The 21,644-nt window shown below is 38.1% G+C and overlaps 2 protein-coding genes across 3 annotated transcripts; both read right to left on the bottom strand.

Annotated features, from left to right (window-relative positions):
* Positions 1-2,083: 2,083 nt before the first annotated feature.
* LOC131973549 (ubiquitin-associated protein 1-like) lies at positions 2,084-5,864 on the bottom strand. Its single transcript, XM_059335576.1, has 6 exons — positions 5,727-5,864; positions 5,502-5,640; positions 3,940-4,584; positions 3,669-3,839; positions 2,907-3,008; positions 2,084-2,813 (listed from the first exon to the last, which is right to left on the bottom strand). The coding sequence occupies exons 2-6, from the start codon at positions 5,622-5,624 to the stop codon at positions 2,679-2,681; spliced, it is 1,176 nt and encodes a 391-aa protein (XP_059191559.1). The 5' UTR covers positions 5,625-5,640; positions 5,727-5,864; the 3' UTR covers positions 2,084-2,678.
* Positions 5,865-8,723: 2,859 nt separating this feature from the next.
* On the bottom strand, positions 8,724-19,836 carry clpxb (caseinolytic mitochondrial matrix peptidase chaperone subunit Xb). 2 transcript variants are annotated; one of them, XM_059335556.1, is made up of 15 exons: positions 19,518-19,836; positions 18,923-19,000; positions 17,899-18,059; positions 17,658-17,772; positions 16,037-16,191; positions 15,741-15,900; positions 14,541-14,582; positions 13,701-13,877; positions 13,405-13,569; positions 12,177-12,265; positions 11,814-11,978; positions 11,411-11,710; positions 10,798-10,890; positions 10,074-10,180; positions 8,724-9,939 (listed from the first exon to the last, which is right to left on the bottom strand). In XM_059335556.1, exons 2-15 carry the CDS (start codon positions 18,975-18,977, stop codon positions 9,849-9,851), a joined length of 1,875 nt encoding a protein of 624 aa, XP_059191539.1. In that variant the 5' UTR covers positions 18,978-19,000; positions 19,518-19,836; the 3' UTR covers positions 8,724-9,848. The 2 variants fall into 2 exon arrangements, with proteins under 2 accessions (XP_059191539.1, XP_059191540.1); XM_059335557.1 differs by lacking the exon at positions 14,541-14,582.
* Positions 19,837-21,644: the final 1,808 nt, after the last annotated feature.

Raw genomic sequence — 21,644 nt, 5'->3', positions numbered from 1 at the left:
GCGCTGGTTGCAGACCTTGCGGACGCTGTCACGGCTGCATCTTCATTCATTACATCAAAACTAACCATGGTAAGTTGACGAAACTCACACATTATGTGGTTGAATAGTCGTACTAAATGTTGAGATGTGTTTTTTGCTTAGGGTTTCAAAAATAAGTGATTTTTTAAAAAGCATAAATGTAGAGGAACCATATCTCATCATACGCTCTGTTCAGGTAACACCAGCGTAAGTGATGGAGTGTCTATTTTTACATGTTATTTACATTTCTTTCTTTTTTTTGTCCTTTTTTTATATTACGGTGCTTTTAGCAAGCCATACTGTTTGTATAACAACATACAGTGATCCAGTGAGAAATGTAATCAATTTATAGAAGTTTCCAAGCTATGGTGAAATATGTGTGATTTTGGTCAGTTTTATTACCTTATAACAGTTTTATTATACTGAAATGGCATATATTTGTGTTTATTTTTACTCTGAGCCCTATTACTGCTAACATTAATTTAGTAATTCAATATTTGTGGTTTATTTAGCTTTTCGGATTCAATTATAAGAAAAAAATAAGTGGTACCAACAGTACTTATAATGCTATTTTTCACTCTTATCATCACTTCTTATTGTATATTTACAATTTATTTAAATCATTTTCTATATTTACTATTTATATGTCAATATTCTTTGTTTTCTGTGGATCTACAGTTCACTGTTACTGTTTTCCTTTTACAAACAACTCAAAAATGTACTCTTTTCTTTTGCAGCTGTCAGCTAAGCCACCGACCTGCAGGTACTGCAGCTGAAAGGGGAACATTTTGAGGTCTGCAGAATCTGCAAGGTCCACCTGTGCCTCAATGCGGAGTGAAACTGCTTCGTAAAGTTTCATGAAGCAGTTGCATAAGTGGCTATAGTAGACTGAGCTGGACTTGTGTTTTACAGTCATGGAGAAAATTATTAGACAATTGTTTTCTTCAATTTCTTGTTCATTTGAATTTAAACAACCAAAAACGTATTTTTATTCAACTCGTTCAACTTCTTATCCATTTAAGCCAACATTGCAGTTAAGTGTCATCTTTTCAAAAACTTTAAAATATTCCACATCTTTTTACATTACTGGTATTATACAACTTTTCAATTACATTGATATTAACAAGAACCATGTGCACTTTTCCAAGTATTCCTGCTACTCAACTTCTTCTGACACATTAAAGCATCCAGCTTTCATGCCATAATTTCTTCAGAAATTGCATTCTCTAGTTTGTAATTGTTCCTGAATGTGGGTTAGCATGTTAGCACTTTCATTCCCCTTCTTATCGATGGGATGGTAAGCTGCCTGAAATAAGGTCTGTGGTTAACAGAGATGTTCCACTTTTTGTTTTTTGACATAAAATACATTAGTAAATACCCTCACTTGAGTGTTGAAGCTTTAACATGTCTTAAAAACCAAAAGGATACATGAAACTAGTTTATTCGTAGCCTAACATTAGCGTTTTACCTCTGGCAAATGCATTTAAGCTTAAAAAATTATAAAAGTGGTGTTAATTTAGAACGCTGTGCCATTTTTTTCTTTTTCGATATTTGGACATACTATAATATGGTGTTTTTTCAATATATATTTTGTACAATCGATACTATTACCATTATCAACATAAATTTCTGTGTTGTTTCTTATCATTTTTCAACAAGAATCACTATGACCTTTTTTTTTTAACTTCTTTTCAACATACTATACTATGCTATTTTTTCATTTATTGAACATACTATAATATGGTGTGTTCTACAATCTACAATGTCATTTAGCAGACGATTTTATCCAAAGTGACTAACATTTGAGAGATCCTACAACACAAGCAAGGATGAAGTCGAAGTTATTTATACTCTTAGGTCAAACTATAAAATCAATATTATCAATGTACTGTTCTATGTTGTTTCTTGGCATTTTTTAATTAAAATCACAATGATAATTTTTTTTTTTTTTTTTTTTAAACGTACTATAATATGGTGTTTTTCAAAACATATCTAAAATATATGTTTTGCACAAATTACTATTACCATTATCAGCACAATACTCTATGTTGTTTATTTGATATTTTTAACAAAAATCTCTATGACCGTTTTAAATACTTTTTTTCAACAAACTATACGATGGCGTTTTTTAGTATATTTGAACTTAATAATGGTGTTTTTTAAAAATTCATATTTCTGGACAAATTATACCATTACCATTGTCAACATACTATTCTATGACATTTCTTGGCATTTTTGAGAAAAAACCACAACACTATGACTATTTTTAACTTTTTTCAACTATGGTGTCTTGGTGTAAGAAATGTTTAAGTATCAAACTTTAGTTTGCCAGAGAACTTATTTTCTGTAGTAATCCTAAATCAGAGGGACAATCTCATTGGCTTTTCGTTAAGGGCCCCACAGACTAAACAACACTGACCAATCGGAGCAGACTGGACTTTTTTGGTAATTGGGCTTAAAGAGATGTGTTTTTAGAACATTAAAGCACAGTAGAAAACTCAAAATACAAGTATGAACCAGAACATAGGGACACGTCCCCTTTAAGTAATGAACACTGATCACATGCTGTATATCAGTACATGCATTCACTAGCACATAACACACTGCTGTGGAAAATAATCGTTTCCCCACGCAGAGTAGACATTAAAGAGATTTTTTGTTTAAGCCATGCGCGTCATGAGTTCTTCAAGAGCCTTCTCATGATGATTCTCATGAACAAGCAGCACTTCTTTGATTGCATTTTGCTGGAAGCCCATCTCATTGAACTGGGTGAGAAGGCGCAGGAACTCAGCAGCCTGAAATAGAGTTTAAAGAATTTAATAATACATCTTAAGGTGTTGCTTTCTGTAACCTTTTCTGGTGAGTATACACTTTGAAGCACAAATTACCTTGCTCTCACAGTTCTGAAACATCTCCAAGGCCTCCTCCACCTGTGCTTCATCATAACCAAGCTTACACAGACGGTCACTGGCTACCAGGTACTTTAGTATCTGTAGATAAGGGGACAAAAAATTATGACCGAGAATAACAAACTGGCACAAATGGCACAAGTTAGACATGACATGTCAGGGATCAGGTAACAATTTACCCCTCCTGTCAGATGTGTTGATTTTGAAGTTGAGTTTGTGATACACTAAAGGATGAACTTACTTACTTACTTATTTACTTACTTACTTACTTACTTACTTACTTACTTACTTACTTGGATGGTTTTCACAAGACAACAAAGCTAAAAACCTTGCGAAAACATGATGTCATGATCTACTGCAGTAAAAATGCAGCATACATATTAATGCATAGTAATTATCGCAAAACATTATTCATATCTCAAAATTATGAGAAACTTTCCCTAATTAATGACACAATATCTCGAAATGAAGAGAAACTTTGTCAAATTAATGACTTGGTATTACAAAATAATGAGAAACTCTAAAACCAGATATTAACTTATTTTGATAAAGTTTCTCATAATGAATTACAGGATCTTTTTTCATCACATGGTGGAAATGTTTGAGTTAAATGCATGTTTGATGGTTTATTGTAATGTGTAATGTTTGTGTTTTCAACTCAAAGGTATTTTATTTGTGCAGGAGTAATAATCCATGACAGACTCATTCATTAATAACATCTGAGCACAAAGTGGTGCCTACCTTCTCTGGGCTGTGATAGCCTGTCTTCTGCAGAGCCAGAATAGCTGTGCGTAAAGGGTAACCCTTCTCTGTGATGGTCTCAAGTAGCTCCCTCTCTTCCTGGCTGAGTGCTGACAACAACTCTGCTGCTGAGTCAAAGAAAACCCCACGAGAGCCTCCAGTCCTCAGAGCCTGATGACATGAAAAGATAAAAAAAAAAAATAGTTGGTTAGGAAAAGAAAAGAAAGCATTTTCCTTAAGACACTGAGTAAAAAGTGAATAAATAAAAAACCTTCTGTCTTTGGTTTTTGACAACAGGCCCTGCAGAGGAGGGTCTTTGCTTCTGCAGCCTGGGCGGAGAGAGAGCAGGTTGTGTGTTCTGGGAGTACTTTCTGCTCACAGAGCCCAGTGAACGCTGCCTCTTCTTGCTGCTCTTCTGCCCGTGAGGGAGGGGGCTGGCCTGCTGGGACCTGTGCGGCTCCAGTGCTCTCAGAGGTTGTCTGCAGTCATGGAGAGAAGGTAAAGAGCCTCTGTGGCCCCTGAGGCTCTGAGGTGAGGCAGGCCTACAGATGTGCGTGGAAGGACTGAGGTGCATGTCTTTGACTCTGGAGACGGGGTCTTTGGGTGCAGCGCTCCGTGGCCTCTCTCTGCTCATGATGGAGCGAGGTGCATCTTCAGTGGAGGAGGCTTCATCGTCTTCATCATCAGAGTCAGATATGAGGAACTTGACGGTGCGGTGGTAGAGCCGGCGGGTGTCTGCAGAGTTCAGGCTATGACTGCGGGGCCGGGCGATCAGGACCCATGTGTCACTGTTCCTGCGATTGGTCCTGCGGCTGTCCTGAGGGCTGCTGAACATCAGCCAGTAAGGGGGGCAGGATGCAGCCTGACAGACCGGCTGCTTCACTGTTAGGATCCATTTCTCCAGGTTGAAGCCATACTGCAGGAAAAACAAACAAAGTAGTATTAGTACTATTAGTAGTAAAGTATTTCAGCAGCAGAACTTACCCACAGCAGACTTTGACTTGTCATAGTAAGTCCTACTGATAACATTAAAGGAATACTTCACCTTCAAAATGTGTTACCTTTAATCCTTAAAGAAAATATTGAGTTTTCCTTTAATTTTATTATATACACTTATTTTTCCTCTGTCACATGCCAATATAATGTCTTATATAAAACACTCCTATGAGGGCAACATCAATCATCAAATATAAGAGAAAATGCATCAAAATCCTGCAGTACATCACAATAATGCACTTTGATGTAAAATATACACTGATATACCTAGTTGTGCACACGTATTCAGATTCTTTACTCAAAAGTAAATAAAAGTACTAATACCACACTATAAAATACTCTAATACAAGTATAGAACAATCTTGAGTATAAAAATGTAAGTATAATCATGTAGTATTAAATATTATGAAAGGAGTATTAAGTAAGTATTAAAAGTACTCAATGCTGGAAAAATGGCCTCTTGCTGATACATTTTCTCTCGATTGACTAAACTATTCTGTACATAAAAGTACTGCAGAGTAGTTTAGTTAATGAAAAAACATCCTACTTGATAAACTCTTTTTTAAGCAAAACAAATCTGGATTTGTAAAGTAAAGTAACTGCTGTCAGATAGTTTTATTGCAGTAAAAAGTACAATATTTCCATCTGAAATAGAGTACAGGCAAGTGGCATAGAAGAAAAGTAGCTTCTCCAACACTGGGAACAGTTTAATTGATGAATAACTAGGAGAAGAAATAAGAATCTGGTCTTGAACCATAATTGCATGAGAACATTTTTTAAAAGCCACTGCGTCAAACTGATCACTGATTTTTTTTCACAATAAGAGTGAATCTTGACCTCAGTGTCTCGTAGTATCTGACGGCAGTCTGGTATGGTGATGTCTGGAGCCATCACAAGCTGCACTTCCTCCTCCAGTGGACCCAGCAGGGTCTGAAACGGGACGTCCTCCAGAGTGTTCATTTCACCAACAAATAACCTGCATCAGAAGAAACGCAAGGAGTTCCTCAGCTAAAAGTTATTGAACCAGAAGTTGTTGAAATTTGAAATGTTATTGAAACTTACCTCTGTCAGGTATTCCCTCTTCAGTCCACAGCCTCTGATGGATGTTTGGAGTAAATGACTCACAGAGGCACCATCATACCTGATAAGCCTCTTCATCACTAAGTCTCTGACATCATCTGAGAGGTTGTTTACCAATATTACCACAAACACCTGCTGTAATCCCACCTGCACAGGTACAGTGTAATATTAAAACAAAACAAAAAAAATATATATATATAACAAATATATACATCAGAGTGATACTACAATTGTTTAAAATATATATATATATAAAAAAATTTTTTTTATATTTCTAATTATACTGTAATTAACTATGACTACATTAACAATTAAACATATATAATACTTTTTACTCAACATTTTATAATGTTTCATCTATATTGAAAGACAGGTTTCAGACAGCAGGACTTTGTACTTTCAATCTGGACTTGTAAGGGGATTAGGGAATGCTGAGGAGCTGAAAAACAGAACAGCACAATACTTTCCAGAGATTAGCCGATTACATGAAGGTGACAGCATTGCAGTGTGGAACAACACTGTATGTCTTTTTTTAAAAAAATATTGTAGTAGTTAAGATAATCAAGATTTGTTTTATTTAGCCTATGTATGCAACACACAAATGGTCCCCTGTATAGTCTCTATTGTAGAACAAGTCCCTGGCTGAAAAAAGTTCAAAAACCTCTGATATTATTTGTTGTGCCATTCTACAAAAAGGAGACAAATTTAAAAGGTAGTCACAACTAAGTTTCAAGTTTCAAAATGTGTCATTTGTTTGTAAGCAGACATGGCATCCTATATTAAGCGGTTTCAAGCACTTTATTTAAATCCATGCTTTTAAAACCTTGAAAACACAACATTAAACTAGGACTGCAAGCAGTACTGAACGGGCCCTCGAAGTACACGCGTGTCGGGGCATGCTGCCGTCGGGGTGTCTGCGTTACAGGGGCCAGTCTATACCACCCCTATGAATTTCATTGCCTTAAGTGTTATCGTGTGGCCACGGTACCAAATATGAAATTAGACTGCCACCACAGTGCCACCTAGGGGCGGATCAATAAAACCTTAAAGGGTTATCCTCAGGAGGGCATTGACAATAATTGTACCAAGTTTTGTATAATAATGCACAAACTATCCCTTTAATCCTCATACAGTTTCTGAAGGAGGACTCTTAACTGATATGTATAAGTTAGAAGAGGCAGGTAGCAATGGTGGAAAGTAACTATGTACATATACTCAAGTACTGGACTTAAAGTAAAATTGTGAGGTACTTTTATGTATATTTTATGTAACTTTAACTTTTTCTACTCTTTAATTACTTTTCAGGTCAAGATTTAAAATGAAAAACATGATACATTTAAAATGATTACCCATTTTTATAAATTAAACCACTTAAAAGTTTATTAGGTAGTTAAAATAAGCGGAGTGGAGTCATTTCACAGTGTGGTATTAGTACTTTTACTGAAGCAAAGGATCTGAATACTTCTTCCACCACTGTCCTTTTTACTTCTTTACATTTATTTATTTATTTATTTTTAATTTAACATTTTATTTAATTTTACTTTACCCGTTGCGCTACTGCGCATGCGCGGCCTTGTTGCTCTTCGACGCATGCGCGGCTCTGTTGCACTACTGCGCATGCATGCGCAGAAACGCAATAAGGCCGCGCACGCGCAGTAGAGCAATATGACCGCGCATGCGCAGTGGCGCAACGGGGCCGCGCATGCGCAGAAGCGCAACGGGGCCGCGCATGCGCATTGCGCAGGAAAAAAAAAAAAATAAATACATTTAAAAAAATTAAAATAAAAAAAAATTATGAAAAAAATAAATCAATAAAAAAATTGAATTAAATTAAAAAAATAAAAAAGTAAAGAAGTAAAAAGGACAGTGGTGGAAGAAGTATTCGCATTATTTTTAGCCAAAGCTCATATCCATAACCACATTGCGCAGCGAAAAAAATAAAATAAAAATAAAAAATAAAATAAAATTTAAAATTTAAAAATAAAAATAAAAATTAGAAATAAAAAAGTAAAGAAGTAAAAAGGACAGTGGTGGAAGAAGTATTCAGATCCTTTACTTCAGTAAAAGTACTAATACCACACTGTGAAATGACTCCACTCCACTCATTTTAACTACCTAATAAACCTTTAAGTGATTTAATTTATAAAAAATGGGTAATCATTTTAAATGTATCATGTTTGTCATTTTAAATCTTGACCTGAAAAGTAATTAAAGCTGTCAGCTAAATGTAGAGGAGTAAAAAGTACAATATTTGCCTCAAAATGTAGTGGAGTAGAAGTATAAAGTTACATAAAATGTACATAAAAGTACCTCAAAATTTTACTTTAAGTCCAGTACTTGAGTAAATGTACATAGTTACTTTCCACCATTGCTACCTGCCTCTTCTAACTTATACATATCAGTTAAGAGTCCTCCTTCAGACACTGTATGAGGATTAAAGGGATAGTTTGTGCATTATTATACAAAACTTGGTACAATTATTGTAAATGCCCTCCTGAGGATAACCCTTTAAGGTTTTATTGATCGGCCCCTAGGTGACACTGTGGTGGCAGTCTAATTTCATGTTTGATACCGTGGCCACACTTTAACACTTAAGGCAATGAAATTCATAGGGGTGGTATAGACTGGCCCCTGTAACGCAGACACCCCGACGGCAGCATGCCCCGACACGCGTGTACTGCGAGGGCCCGTTCAGTACTGCTTGCAGTCCTAGCTAAAATAGTTTTCAAGGACTTCCAGGACCTGTAGGAACCCCGTCATGTAAATTGTACGTTCTGGTCTGCAGCCAAGTTTAATGGCAAAGAACAGATTAAAATTCTGTACAGAGATTTACATTTTATTTATATATTTTAAACAATCACAATACATTTAAGATTCACAAACGTCGGGAGGTTACGGGTTCTGTAACAGACCTCTGAAAACAGAAAAGCAGTTTTGAAACTTAACTGAAAGAAAAGGAAACTTAAAAACAAAGGAAGATCTAGATTAATCTCGTTTTATAGCACAAACAGCATTGTAAAGAGTACAGCAGCGTGGTTCAGTTCAGTCAAGAGAGCATTTACTTGATTACAGATGTGTGTATTGAAATACCATTTAGTAACAGGATATTACATCACTAACGGTGAGGTGTTTCCAACGCTGGGGCTTGCACAAAGAAATTAAAAATACCTGTGCTGTTCTGAGGGGCGTCTGACGGAGCAGGTTTAAAGCGGCATCCAGCCAACGTTGAAAGAGATTTCCTACCCGGTTAGCATATAAATCTGGACAATGAAGCTTGAATGTCAGTACTCATGTGCTTTATGTTGGTTAATATCTACCAAGAAATGAAACTTCAGAGGATACTTCATTCATAGTTCAGAGTTACCTGCTAAGCCTGCTTTAAGAGAGCAGCCCTGTCATAAAGAGGTCTGTCAGTAAACGCAGATACATTCCCTAAAGAATGGGCTACGAGAGGGAGCAAAATACTGAAAAATAACGATTCTGGCTGTTTAAAAGGTCACCATTATTTTTCATCTGCTTTGTTTAGTGTGCTGGTGCATTACACAATGTGTTCTAATTAGAGGTCATGTCATACAAGCGGCTTACAAATGCTTCCTCAGCTCGTTACACCCCAGTTTTACTGTGAACACCATTATTACAATGGTGATAAGGAAGAAAACATCAAAATATTGATGTGCTCATGGAATATTATGCCCTTATGATATAAGGCATCACTTGACATGGTAACATGACACTTTTCAGCTCCACTTCTTTTCAAGTGTAGTATGATCCCATAATTTGCTTCCCTTGCCATACTTGCCCATCACCACAAAAAGAGAAAACAAATAAACTAGCTACAAATCCTTTTATGAATAAAATTGCATTATCTTTATATAGATAAAAATGTTAACAATCCCCAGAGATTGAAATATTTTATAAAGGTCCACCTTGTGAGTGCACCACTAGATAATTAACATCTGATGCACAGGACCAAAGGTTGTTACACTCTCTTTACTTGTTCATCATGAAAACACTCTATAGTAAAACCCAGAGTTGGTATCCAGAGGTTCATAGTGATCTAATGAATTCAGAGACTGTCTTTAGGTGAAATGAGTGACACATGGTTCAGTTGTTAGCAGCGTCCGCCTGCCGAGGCCAGTTCTCCTCCTCAATGCCTGAGTCGTATTCCTCTTCTGCAGACTCCTTGGCTGGAGCTCTGAAATTCAAATGGGATATTCAGTTCAGGTTTCACACTACACAACACTGGAGACTCAGTGAGCTGCAGGAATCTGAACCTCTGACATGACTCACAGTATGTACCAGTGTTCTGTGAGCAGCAGAGATACTGACCTGATATATCTGGGTTGTGATTTTCCTTGGACAATTTCTTTGTTCAGCTCAACAGCCATGATGTCAGAGTGTGGCACCTCGAACATGGGCTCCAGGAGAAGCTTTTCCTGTTAAAAAAATGAAGACATATTAAATTATAATGTCAACATTTTACAAAATGTTTAATACTAGGGTTGTTAAAGTTAAAGAAGAAAGCGTGTTAAGACAAATTTATTTTAAAGCCACCAATTGTTTTGACAGGATTGTTGTGTCAGGATTACACTTTGGTCAGAGTCTGAAGGCAACAAGCAAGAAACGGATTTAAAAGGGACTTTGAACCACAAGTTCAGTTACAAAGCCCTGTTGGGTCCGTCTACAAGAAAAAATGTTATCTGCAGTTCCGATGAGGTCTGCCTGAAAAAATAACCACCTCATCGGAAATATACAACTTAAATGAAAAAAGCAGAGTTAGCAGATCAGTTGGGGAAGACTATGACGGTTGCACTCACTGGAAACTACTGGACTACACTAACAGGGAGAATAACAGGGACATCGGGGTGCTGGTGCGTTTTATTGACATTTTTCTGGACGTGACTTCAGTCCCACTAAAACTGTACATATATTTGCATAAAGCAAGTGTATTTGTCCACTCCCACGTTAATAAGAGTAAAAAATACTGAACTTGCGATCAAATATTTTCATTTACTGACAGCCCATTTTGACACCCTTGGCAAAAATCACATACCATAATAGATCTGAGCCCACGAGCTCCAGTTTTTCTCTCCAGAGCCATCCTGGCGATGGCCCTCAACGCATCTGGAGTCACATTGAGTTCACACTGAAACAAAAAACATTACAGATATATTAACATTTTAAATATTCTTTCATTTAGGTAGAAACAAATAGACATGTTCTTTTCCTTCAGATCTGATACTAGAAAAAGGGGCTGTTATTGTTGTTTCAGGTATCAGTGAGACAATAATCCAGGAAGCAAAGTTTGAATAGCTGATCGAGTCTGAAAGCTTATTTAACAGGGATTCAAAATACTGTGAAACTGGATTCTATTACTCTGGAAATAACTATAACTTATCATACATCTTTTGTTGAAACGATTGCAGGGTAAACATCCAAAATACATAGTTAACATTACAAAGTAATCTAGCAGGAATGTGCGCTTGCGGGTAATTGTCGAGATGACTGCATTGTGGCAACAGTTGAGCCTGAGCCCCCTTGTTGGAACCCCACTGAGTAAAAAGTGTAGTTCAAATGAATGAGGGGGCTGTGTTTGTTTAACAGTGCTGCTGCCAGGAACACAGCTTAACACTGGACTGTAGCACCCGCTACATCAGAGCCCTTACTTTGTCCATGCTGAACAGAGCCTGGTACTGGGGCACAACAGCGTTGCGTGGTTCTGTCAAGATTCGGACGAGTGTTTCTTCATCCAGGCTGTGCAGAGGTACAACCACAGGAAGACGACCAACAAACTCTGGGATCATTCCAAACTCAATCAGGTCCCTGGCTTCGACGTGCTTCAGCAGCCGGTCCTTCTCCTCGATCTCTGCCACTGTGTCTGTCTCACCGCTGGTGTTGGCCAAGTCTGCGGCAGCCGCTGCACGGCGCCCTTTCCCCAGGTTGGAGGGAGTTCCAAAACCCAAATACTGAAGAGACATGAAACATGAGCATCAAGGCAGGAATGAAGACAAGCAGGAGCGAGCTGAACATCTGCTGACAGTGAGAACATATGAGCCGGGTTAAATTTACCTTTTCATTCTTTCTTCTGCTGATGATTCTGTCGAGTCCGTTGAAGGCACCGGATGCAACAAACAGAATGTTTGTCGTGTCTACCTGCACAGTTTCTCCTCTCAGTTTCCTGGAGTTTTTCTCAGGGACATTGACGATTGTGCCCTCCAATAGTTTAAGCAACCCCTGAGAGGAAATAACATCAATAACACAAGTTTAGGTCAATCAATACAGGACACGGAACAAAAACTAGTCACAATTAAACAAGTCAAATCTGCTGCTGTATTTCTTAATCCAAAAACTCTCACAATTTTATTCTGAGTGAATGTCTATAAACAAACTGCATTAATGTTTTATATCATGCAGCTCGGGTTGAATGCTGACCTGCTGGACTCCCTCTCCTCCTACATCTCTCAGTTGATGGATTCCAGGCACGCTGCCAATCTTATCGACCTCGTCCAGAAACACAATACCTGCACATGAAACACAAGGAGAGAGCCAAGAGAGCCTAAGTTTCACTTCTCACCATTACATGACACAGTTCCTGCCACCAATAAGCTGTTTGTGCATACTAATATGAGCCGAAATGTTTACTCCAGATTTCAGCTCATATTATACTACACATCAATCACTTTTAATCATGTTGAAAAGGTTCACATGTGAAGAAAACACACTTTAGTTGCATAGCAGTGTTGAGTCAGCTTTGAAAAAATGACACGGATGTTTACTTTTGTTAAACCCATTTTGACCCCATGTCCTTTTTAACTTCTTGACACTTTCCTCTTCCTGCAAGCATGTGCAACCTGATAGAACCACATTCTTACCCATGTAAGGAATGGAAATCAAAACGTGATATAAACGTGTAAACGTAAACAGGGTGTAGCTGAATAATAGTAACTGAAGTAAAAGTAAACAGAATTCATTCTTAACAAGGGTATAGTCTCACTAAGTGCTTTTCCACATTTTTGCCAAGATTGTTATTGCACTGTTTTACAGAGTTAAAATTACATCAGTAACAACTTTACATTTCTTTGTTGCCAAAATTATCTTGTTGTCCAGTGTTTGGGGGTACTGTAAACGCAGTACATGCATCTATAATGCTGAAATGTAACAGGTGAGCAGGGTTTCCTGCAGCAAAGAGTGACACTGGGTGCCATTTATCTGCATGTACTGCCCAGACTGCAGAGACAAAGCCAGCAGAGTTTCCCTTTTAGTGATCAACGTAACAGATAAGCTGGACAAGTCTCCTATAAAGCCAACCATGGTGTGGTGAGTGAGCAACTCATGTGAGTGTGTGTGTGTTTGGCCCATTAAATGCAGTTCAAAGGCAATGAAAACATGATTTTTTTCCCTTATAGGTCTGTGAAACCTTGCATGGTTAAACACTGTTGTTGTCTGTATATCTGCAGATGTTAACAAACATGCAAGTACTCCATTCTTCAAAGACTCTCAGATGTGATATTTCATCTTTGATAAAAAGGCTACTATTAAAAAAAAGCGGGTGTTTTGTGCTCTATACTTTTACAATATTTGTTTTGATACAAATCATATCATATGTTTTTTGTTTAACATGGGAAACTAAACTTCTGTTGAAGTAAGTCCCACTGCCCACCTTGCTGTGCTTTTTCCACTGAGTAGTTGGCGTCTTGCAGCAGTTTGGCAATAACTGACTCGATGTCTTCTCCCACATATCCAGCTTGAGTTAGTGTGGTGCAATCACAGATCGCAAAGGGAACATCCAGACAACGAGCCAGCGTCTGAGCCAACAATGTTTTTCCTGTGAAAAATGAGAAAAATCATGACAATTTAATGAGGGAAAGACATATCCATATTTACAAATAAACTGCATTTTAAGCGTGGAAATCTTAAAGGTACAAGTATCACTGTGCAATATTACACAACACGAACCTGAGCCGGTTGGACCAAGAAGTATGATGTTGCTCTTCTCCAGTTTAATGTCAGTGTGTGTGGAGTCCAGGACCTCCCCGCCCCTCCTCTCCTGTGGGGCCTGCTGGCTTGCTTGTTGCTGCATGGACGCCCCCAGAGCATTTCCATGAGGACTGATCCCTGCAATCTGCAGCAGCTCTGCAACAACAAGCAAAGCCACAGGGGTTAGCTTTGTGACTGAAAAGTAGCAACTTCTCTATGAACTACATTTCACATATCACTATAAAAGACACAAAAAAAACACACACTTTCTACTTGAAGTGCTGCACAATTTAAACAGGCCATTCATTGATGGTGTATGTGTCAAACTGTGCATAGAAACATTTCCATGTGCAGGCTAAAAATATAAGTGCCCTTGTCTGTGCCAGTGTGGAGTTACTAAGTGAAGACTGAAAATAGCAGAAGTACAGATGTTAATGTGGGTCACTGGGTTACTTTATCTTTTTGTCCAGTCAGTCAAAGATTAACAAGCTTACTGTAATCTTGTTGCTTCAGTTTCTGTTACCTATTTGTTCACACGGTGAATCAGTTGTCACTGCTCCAGAACTGGAGCTGTATTTCCTCAAATAATATAAACTGCATCATCCGGTGTATTCATAAATCATTTTATACTCCGATTCTTTAGGTTGAGCACGACTACAAACATCTACTTGGAATAGGCAAAACAAAACTAAGGAGCCACAGCGGTCTGTACATTTTGGCATTTGCGCAACTCATGAAAATAAAGACAAAAACTGCTCTTTAAATGTTGTGACTTCTGGCCTCGGATGAAAATAACAGTAAGGAGGACCAATCACTTACTTGTGAACCTGTACTCATCCTCTCGTCTTCTCATCTCTAGCTCTACAGGGAGAGGATGAAAGTACTCAAAGTAAATCAATATTATCATTACCATTATGACATTAGCACTACAGTCCTGCAGAAAGGTTCATACAGTTGTGTGGGGAAATTATTGAACAAATGCCAAATAATACAGATTACAATTCATAAAGTTATAACTGAAGGCTACAGCTGCAACCTCTTTTCAGTTGTTTTTTTTTAGATTTGAGAGTAAATGGCTCTTGATTATGAAAAATCTTAATGTATAAAAAATAAAAAGATATTGAGGCCTAAATCGTATTGCTTCAAAGCGATACTGCATACATACAACATACACAATGCAAACCTTGAACAATTACAAGTATGTAAAAAAATCACAACTGCCAGCAGTAAACTTGCATGATGCATCTCCTATGTGTTTCTCAGGAGCTTAAAAACAGCCTTTTTTAGATATATTATGTCTCCTTCTTAAGTGAATGATCCATCTCAGAATCATATTCAAAACCCATAAGTTGGATTATATAACCCTTCAATTTTAAATAACAGGTCTAGGTACATGCCATCCCCCCCTCACTCTCCCCATATTTTCTGTCAGTCAAGCGTGGAATGAAAACAAAAAAGCCACCCGAAAGTAGGTCAAAGCTCAGCACTGCATATTTGAGTAAAACGGGTTTGGTTCAAACACAAATGATTCATAACATTGACCTTTTGTCAAAGTCAAAAGAACATTTTTTGGTTAATCTTTGGAGCATTTAAGTTTAGACAAGAAGTTTTTACAGTATTTACCGATTATCAGACAACAATGGCGGCCTGGTTTATAGCAACTGTGAATTGATTAATGCAAGTGATCTCTGGAAACATGTACATTTTGTACAAAATTGCTCAGCGAAGTTGCAGTTGCTCATAAAGTTGGAATGGACATTTTTTTAACCTCTTTTCATGAAATGATTGTGACAATGTGATTTATTCTTGAGAAAGTGTATATCTTCTCAAAACTTTATTAATCAATCTCTTCCAAACATATCACAACGGAAATGAAACCACAATTAACAGAGAATTGTGTCTGAGAAAAATATTATTCCAACTTTATGGGCGACCATGTACCTAAGGCATCAGAGGGAGGGGAGTTACAACAATATGCAGTTGAATAAAGTAATATCTATAGACGACAGGAATACTGACCACGCGGTGTTAGAGAGGGCTGTTTTTCCACCTCCACCTGCTGTCGACTTCCAGCAGGGATGTTGTTGTAGATGCGTTTATAGTGATTGTACACTGCAACTGCCAACACCTTTTTTGCATAGGACTGGCCAACAACGTACTTGTCGAGGTAAGCATAAATCTGGTGGTGGAAAAAGGGAATTTATACTTCATAACAGTATACAAAAATACAACAATAGTCTATTGCAACAGGATGTGTGATGCTTCAATGAAAGAGCTTTAAAATCATATTTTGACTTCCTGCTTCCATTTCTCACCTTCTTAGGAGGAGGGGGAGGTTTCTGTGCAAATGCCAGTTTCACTGCCTCCGCAGCAGATTCTGGCTCTTTGTTTAGCCCCTTCTTGGAGTCCGTTTCAGACAGAACCACGAAAAAGTGATGGCATTTCTCACATTTCACAAATCGTGTTGATGCTACAAAAGAATATACACACAACACATTTAATACTGAGACATTTCACAACCAGGTTGAAAGAATTGTCTGGGACATCTACAGTTTGGATCATTTTTCAAGGTTGCAGATCGTCAAGCTCACCGAAGCTCCAAAAATAACCCTGTTTTGTGGGAATGGGCTTGCAAGTAGTGCTGCAAAGGAGAAATGGCCAAAAACTGTCTGCTGCTGATCCTGACCTACAGGGAAACTGGCTGACTAATCTACATGATGCAACAGGATTAATGTGAAAAACAAATTACTGGCTCACATGCTGCCAAGCATTATATCTGGTACATTTGCTTTCAACATTCAGTACTTGAATTACAATGTATTTTTATGTGACCACGCTGCATTGTCACTGCTAAAGGATGCTTGGTCACCATGAGAAATTACACACTTGTTGCTTTTCTGCATCATGAAGCAGAAAAACCAAACTAGATACAATCCAGAGATTGTGCATTTGCCGCCAGAAACAATTGATCATAGTGTGTCTGCCTAAAAATGATCTGCTTGGTCGCTCAGTTTTATGAATGACTCAGTTGAATGTATTCTGTATAAAAATTTGTATTAAACCAACTTCCACCTTGTGGTCTACATGAGGACATAAAGGACATTACTATCTGTCTGTTTGTTACAGACAATGTAAAAGCAGGTAACTAATTAGAAAAGAAGTTGGAGGGTTATTTGGTACAAACTTTATAATGTCAGACACTTTCAGAAAGATACAAAACAAACCAGTGCAGGAAGCTCCCAACTGATTGTTTGAGAGGTTTCTTACATCATCTAACAACCCAAACAACACTTCCCAGTTGAAGCAAGCAGCAGTTTATAAAATCACAGAGCTGATGTTGTAATGTTGCAGTAAATGCTCATTGGAGAACAATGAAACAGATCCCTCAGTGTTTACCTACACGTCTTTTTTTGGCACACTGTGCCAGGAAATTGCTTATAGTGGTTGTCTGTGGTGTAACATTTATGTGCTTTGTGATTATGGTTATTTTTAGTCCACCACCACAGTTTGTACCACAGGAAAACGTGAAAGTCGACTTCACGCTTTGCTTACCAAACACACACATTTCAACACAGAACTGTGGATGGAAATCATAATTTGTCTGCTGAGACACAGTGGTGTAGTTTCCCTGTTTTTATTTTTTTCTCGGCCAATTCACAAACCACATTTCCTCTAGCACCAATAATGTAAGCTATTCACTATATGATGCAATGTTGACACAGTCTGAAGACAGAATCTCAAGAAGATTATCTTCTACAATTTAATTTGTTCTTTTAGTGAGCAAACTAAACTAAACATCAGTGACAGATGCTTCAATGCCACATTCCTTTATTCCTACTCCTCTTGATTTAAAGTAAAAGAACTTTCCCCCCATAATCCACATCAGATCAAACTGTATGTCTTGATAAATAGTTGTCAAATAAGAAGTTTACTCACATACAAAGGTCTCTACATGTGTGCAAGGATCTCCACATTTAGGACAGCGTAGCTGGCTTCCCCCCTTGCCTGATCCTCCAGAGCCAGAGAGTCTCTTCCCCTCGCTGATGCTTTTCTGCGTAAAACGACTGTGTCAGCACATATTAATTTACATTACTTGGATCTCTTCCATGTACAAAAATAGTGTGTGACACTATCATGGAAGAGAGCTACAAATGAGATTTACCCTCCAAAAGATTACCTTTCCACCATCACTTCCACCGTCCTTTGTAGTCCCATCTTTAGCAGCGTAGCAGACAGCAGTCTCTGAAAACGACCTCACCCGTACCCGGGGAGGTAAATGAGTTTCCCGAGACCCCTGACGACTCAGAGAAAACAACTGGATCCGGGAGCAGGACAATCCTGTAACAACAACAACATCTGTTAGGATTCCGAACAACATTGTGGTTGGTGAACATACATTAGGAATGAAGGACAATGATCATGTGATTTAAATTATTTTGATTACCTATACAACAACGAAACGTTTTATAACAGGCAGTTGTTTAAGCATTTGGTTAACTGACAGCAAATTACACTACAATACTTTTAATACTTAACTGATAACTTCACTCAATTTTTAAGCACAAGTACCAAACATTTTATGGTTCCAGCTCCTCCATTTACCCATTTTTCTTTTTTTTATATACTATAGTAAGCTGAATATCTTTGGGCTTAAGATTGTTAGTAGAACAAAACAAGACATATGACAAACTTTGTAGGCAATTTCTCACAATTTTGTTACACTTAAAAACGTATATATGAATCAGTTGATCAAGAAGATAATTTGAAAATCAACAGATAAAATAAATGTTACTTGCAGCTCTTAATGCATCACTGGAGCAATAAACTTAATGAGTTCACAGCACATTTAGGAGCAAGAGTTCATACTCAGGGTAATAAAGTCCAAAGTATCCACATGTACTGTAGCTGTTGTACATTTTGTATTTGTTTGAAATGTAAGAAGTTACGCCACTATGCATTTTATTGATGTTTTTCAGAAGCTAGGTCACAGCTGTACAGCTCATGGGGCAGGCTTATGTAACAACTACAGCTTTCCTGCAACTACTGAACACTTCCAAGTGACTTTCCCACCTGCTGTTGATATTACGTGACTGACCAACAGCGGCTCTGGGTTAGCTAGCAGACTACTTCACAAACAAGTAGGACAATGTCATGCAGGTTTTTAAGCCCGATGGTACGGTGTGTACTTTCCCCGTTCTTACCTCTGTGGGCAGTATTTAGGAACAGCCGGGCAGCCGAAGTGCACGGACAGGACATAACTCCGCGTTTGGCTTAAAATCCTGAAAATACAGATAAAGTTAGCACATTGTACTGAGTGGCAAAGGGGGCGGCTAATCTAGCTGACGGCTATAACAGAGAGCAGTAACGTTAGCAAACAGGGGAGGAGGCCCTTTAGCGTTATAACATCTCGCAACTCCAACGTCACTGTTAGCATTAGCAAACTAGGTCATTTACTGGCGAAGGTGGCAGCCAGTGAACATTAATCTTGCTTAAACCATCTAAAACGTATTGATTGATCACGGCGCCACCTGCTATCTAATAATAACGGCAACATAAACAACATGGCCAGCTAGGTTGTAAAAATAAACCCCGTTAGTTAGTTAAGCTAGGCCCAAGCCAGAGCTACCTGACGTGTGAGCCAGTGGGAATGACAAACACCCTGGCACAGTGGTTCATCTGAGTGCCTTCACCCTGAAACAAATGGCAACCAGGCACGCAAGCTAACTAGCCTAATTCCTAACATTACAAAAGCAAATGGCGAGGCAACATGTAACTAGCTAACTCGTTTTAACTCACCGAGCACGATGAAACCAGTCGCGTCTTGACAGCCCCCCTCTGGAAAACTAAATGTGCAAAGTCACTGTAGCTTTCGCCGTGTTGTTGTAGTTTGACAGCTCAGCGTGTTGCACTAAGTGTTAATGTCACAGCGCCTAACACATGAAGCGGTGAGCGTTGCTTCTCTAGGCCGCTATTTCCAAAGTGATGTAACGCTGTTATGATCTAGGTCGGTTTATCCGGCTAGCTGCTAGCTAGCATGCTCTCTAGGTACAGTAGCTAACATAAATGATTTACTAATCAGCGTAAACAGTCAAAGCAAGATGGCGGCTACGTTTTGTGTATACAGTTTATACCATCCATGTGTTCGCAGATCTCGGCGTCAACGGGAGGCGTTGACAGGGAGACTGTTGGTGCGTTCAAATGACCCTCGTAAAGTGCACAATGTGTTGCGTTCAGGTGCTGTTCGTAAACACTGTCTATGTCCTAAATTCATTGAGTTTTGAGGATTGCAAAATTTGCAACACTATGCCATGATTTTTGAGGCATAGTTATTGCCTGCAAACAGGCGTTTTAATAACTTTCATTTCTTTCTTTTTCCTAAAATATATGCTTTTCATGGTATACAATGAAGGTGACTTTTGAGTAGTTTCTGATGTTTTTTGGGGGAGAGTTCTAAAGGGAGGGGGCGGCTATGGAAAAGGGTGTGTTGCCTCATGAAACTGACAATTTACTGATGTCTTCCCGGTCCAGTTTGGTTTGAATGTTTGTAAAGCATAAAGTATAAATACTCACCTAGTCCTATGTTACACTGTCTTAGTCTGATTAAATCCAACTCTTCACAAGTTTTAATCTTTTTTTTCTTTTCAAAGATTATTATTTATTCATGTTATTTTGTGGCAGTCACATAAAAAAAAAAACAAATGTAAAAAATGTAAAAAAAAAAGGAACTGGTCCAAATTCCACTAGTAGACAATTGGAAGGGGTTTTTTCCCCATTGCACTGAACCATTTATGTAAAGAAAGTAACAAATGCATGATTGGGGAAATAAGATTTCTGATTACTGTATAACGTTGAGCAATATATGCACATAATAGCACATAACTGTGTTAGTAGGATATTTACATATCTGTAAAGATCACCAGTACTGGCAGGGTAGAACCCACTTGCCTGGCAAGTGGGAGTGGCAGGATCTGAAATGACTGGGGAGTTAATGATATGGCATGAAAACAAAATGAACTGAATATAACTAAGAGTTTCTGGAAACCCTGACAATATCAGTAAGCTGTGCTGTTATCTTATCCGACACAGACACTGTGTTAACATCCTTGACACACTTAAGATAACATGTTAGACCAAAATCAACGCATTGATGTCTGAATTTAACACAGGCTGTGTTGATATTAATGTATCCTTGGTATGAGTATGAGTTGGTTTTGGAATCACATGGTGGTCTGTAATTAACATTAAATTAAAATCCCAGTAGGTATATGCAAGTAAGCAGTTATTTGCCCAATCAGCTATAACGTACTGCAGCAGGAGATGCATGACATGATCATGAAATAAGTATGTCCTGCTAAATCACTTATAAACATTTCAAAGAGATAAAATAATAATAAACTTAGTAATCAATGGTAATAATAACATACACATACAGTTTTTATGTTGACCAAATTGTGTCTTCATCTTGTCTTGCAGTTCGAAGACAAAACACAAAGTCTGTAAGCTGCCGTCATGATTTTTCTCCAGATAATGATAAACCAGAAAGGAAGAACCAGTTCTAGCAGTGCAGCTTGTTCTGTCACAATCCTGTCAGTCACACTTTGCTACTGGCTGCTCTGGGCATAATTCTTTCTTTCTTTATAAATCCAGAAAGTTAACATGGCCTTCAAGTTTAGTAGTGATTAACAGATGAAATTTAGCTAGTAGCTAATTCTGGCACGGCTGAGAGCCATGCACTGTCCCTGTTACATAAACGAACAAAAATACCCTTTTCCATTTACAGTTGGGCTTTATTATAAGTATTCTGTGATGATTTGATGTATTCTGTATATACACAGTCAGCCTCCAGATTGTAATCAAATTTCAGCATCACATTTGTCACATTTTCAGTTTACTCCTCCGAGCAGTGGGAGTTTCTGTTTGCTG

This window comes from Centropristis striata, chromosome 6, assembly GCF_030273125.1.
Source record: "Centropristis striata isolate RG_2023a ecotype Rhode Island chromosome 6, C.striata_1.0, whole genome shotgun sequence".
Classification (NCBI taxonomy): Eukaryota; Metazoa; Chordata; class Actinopteri; order Perciformes; family Serranidae; genus Centropristis; species Centropristis striata.
This window is presented reverse-complemented; position numbering and strand designations above follow the sequence as displayed.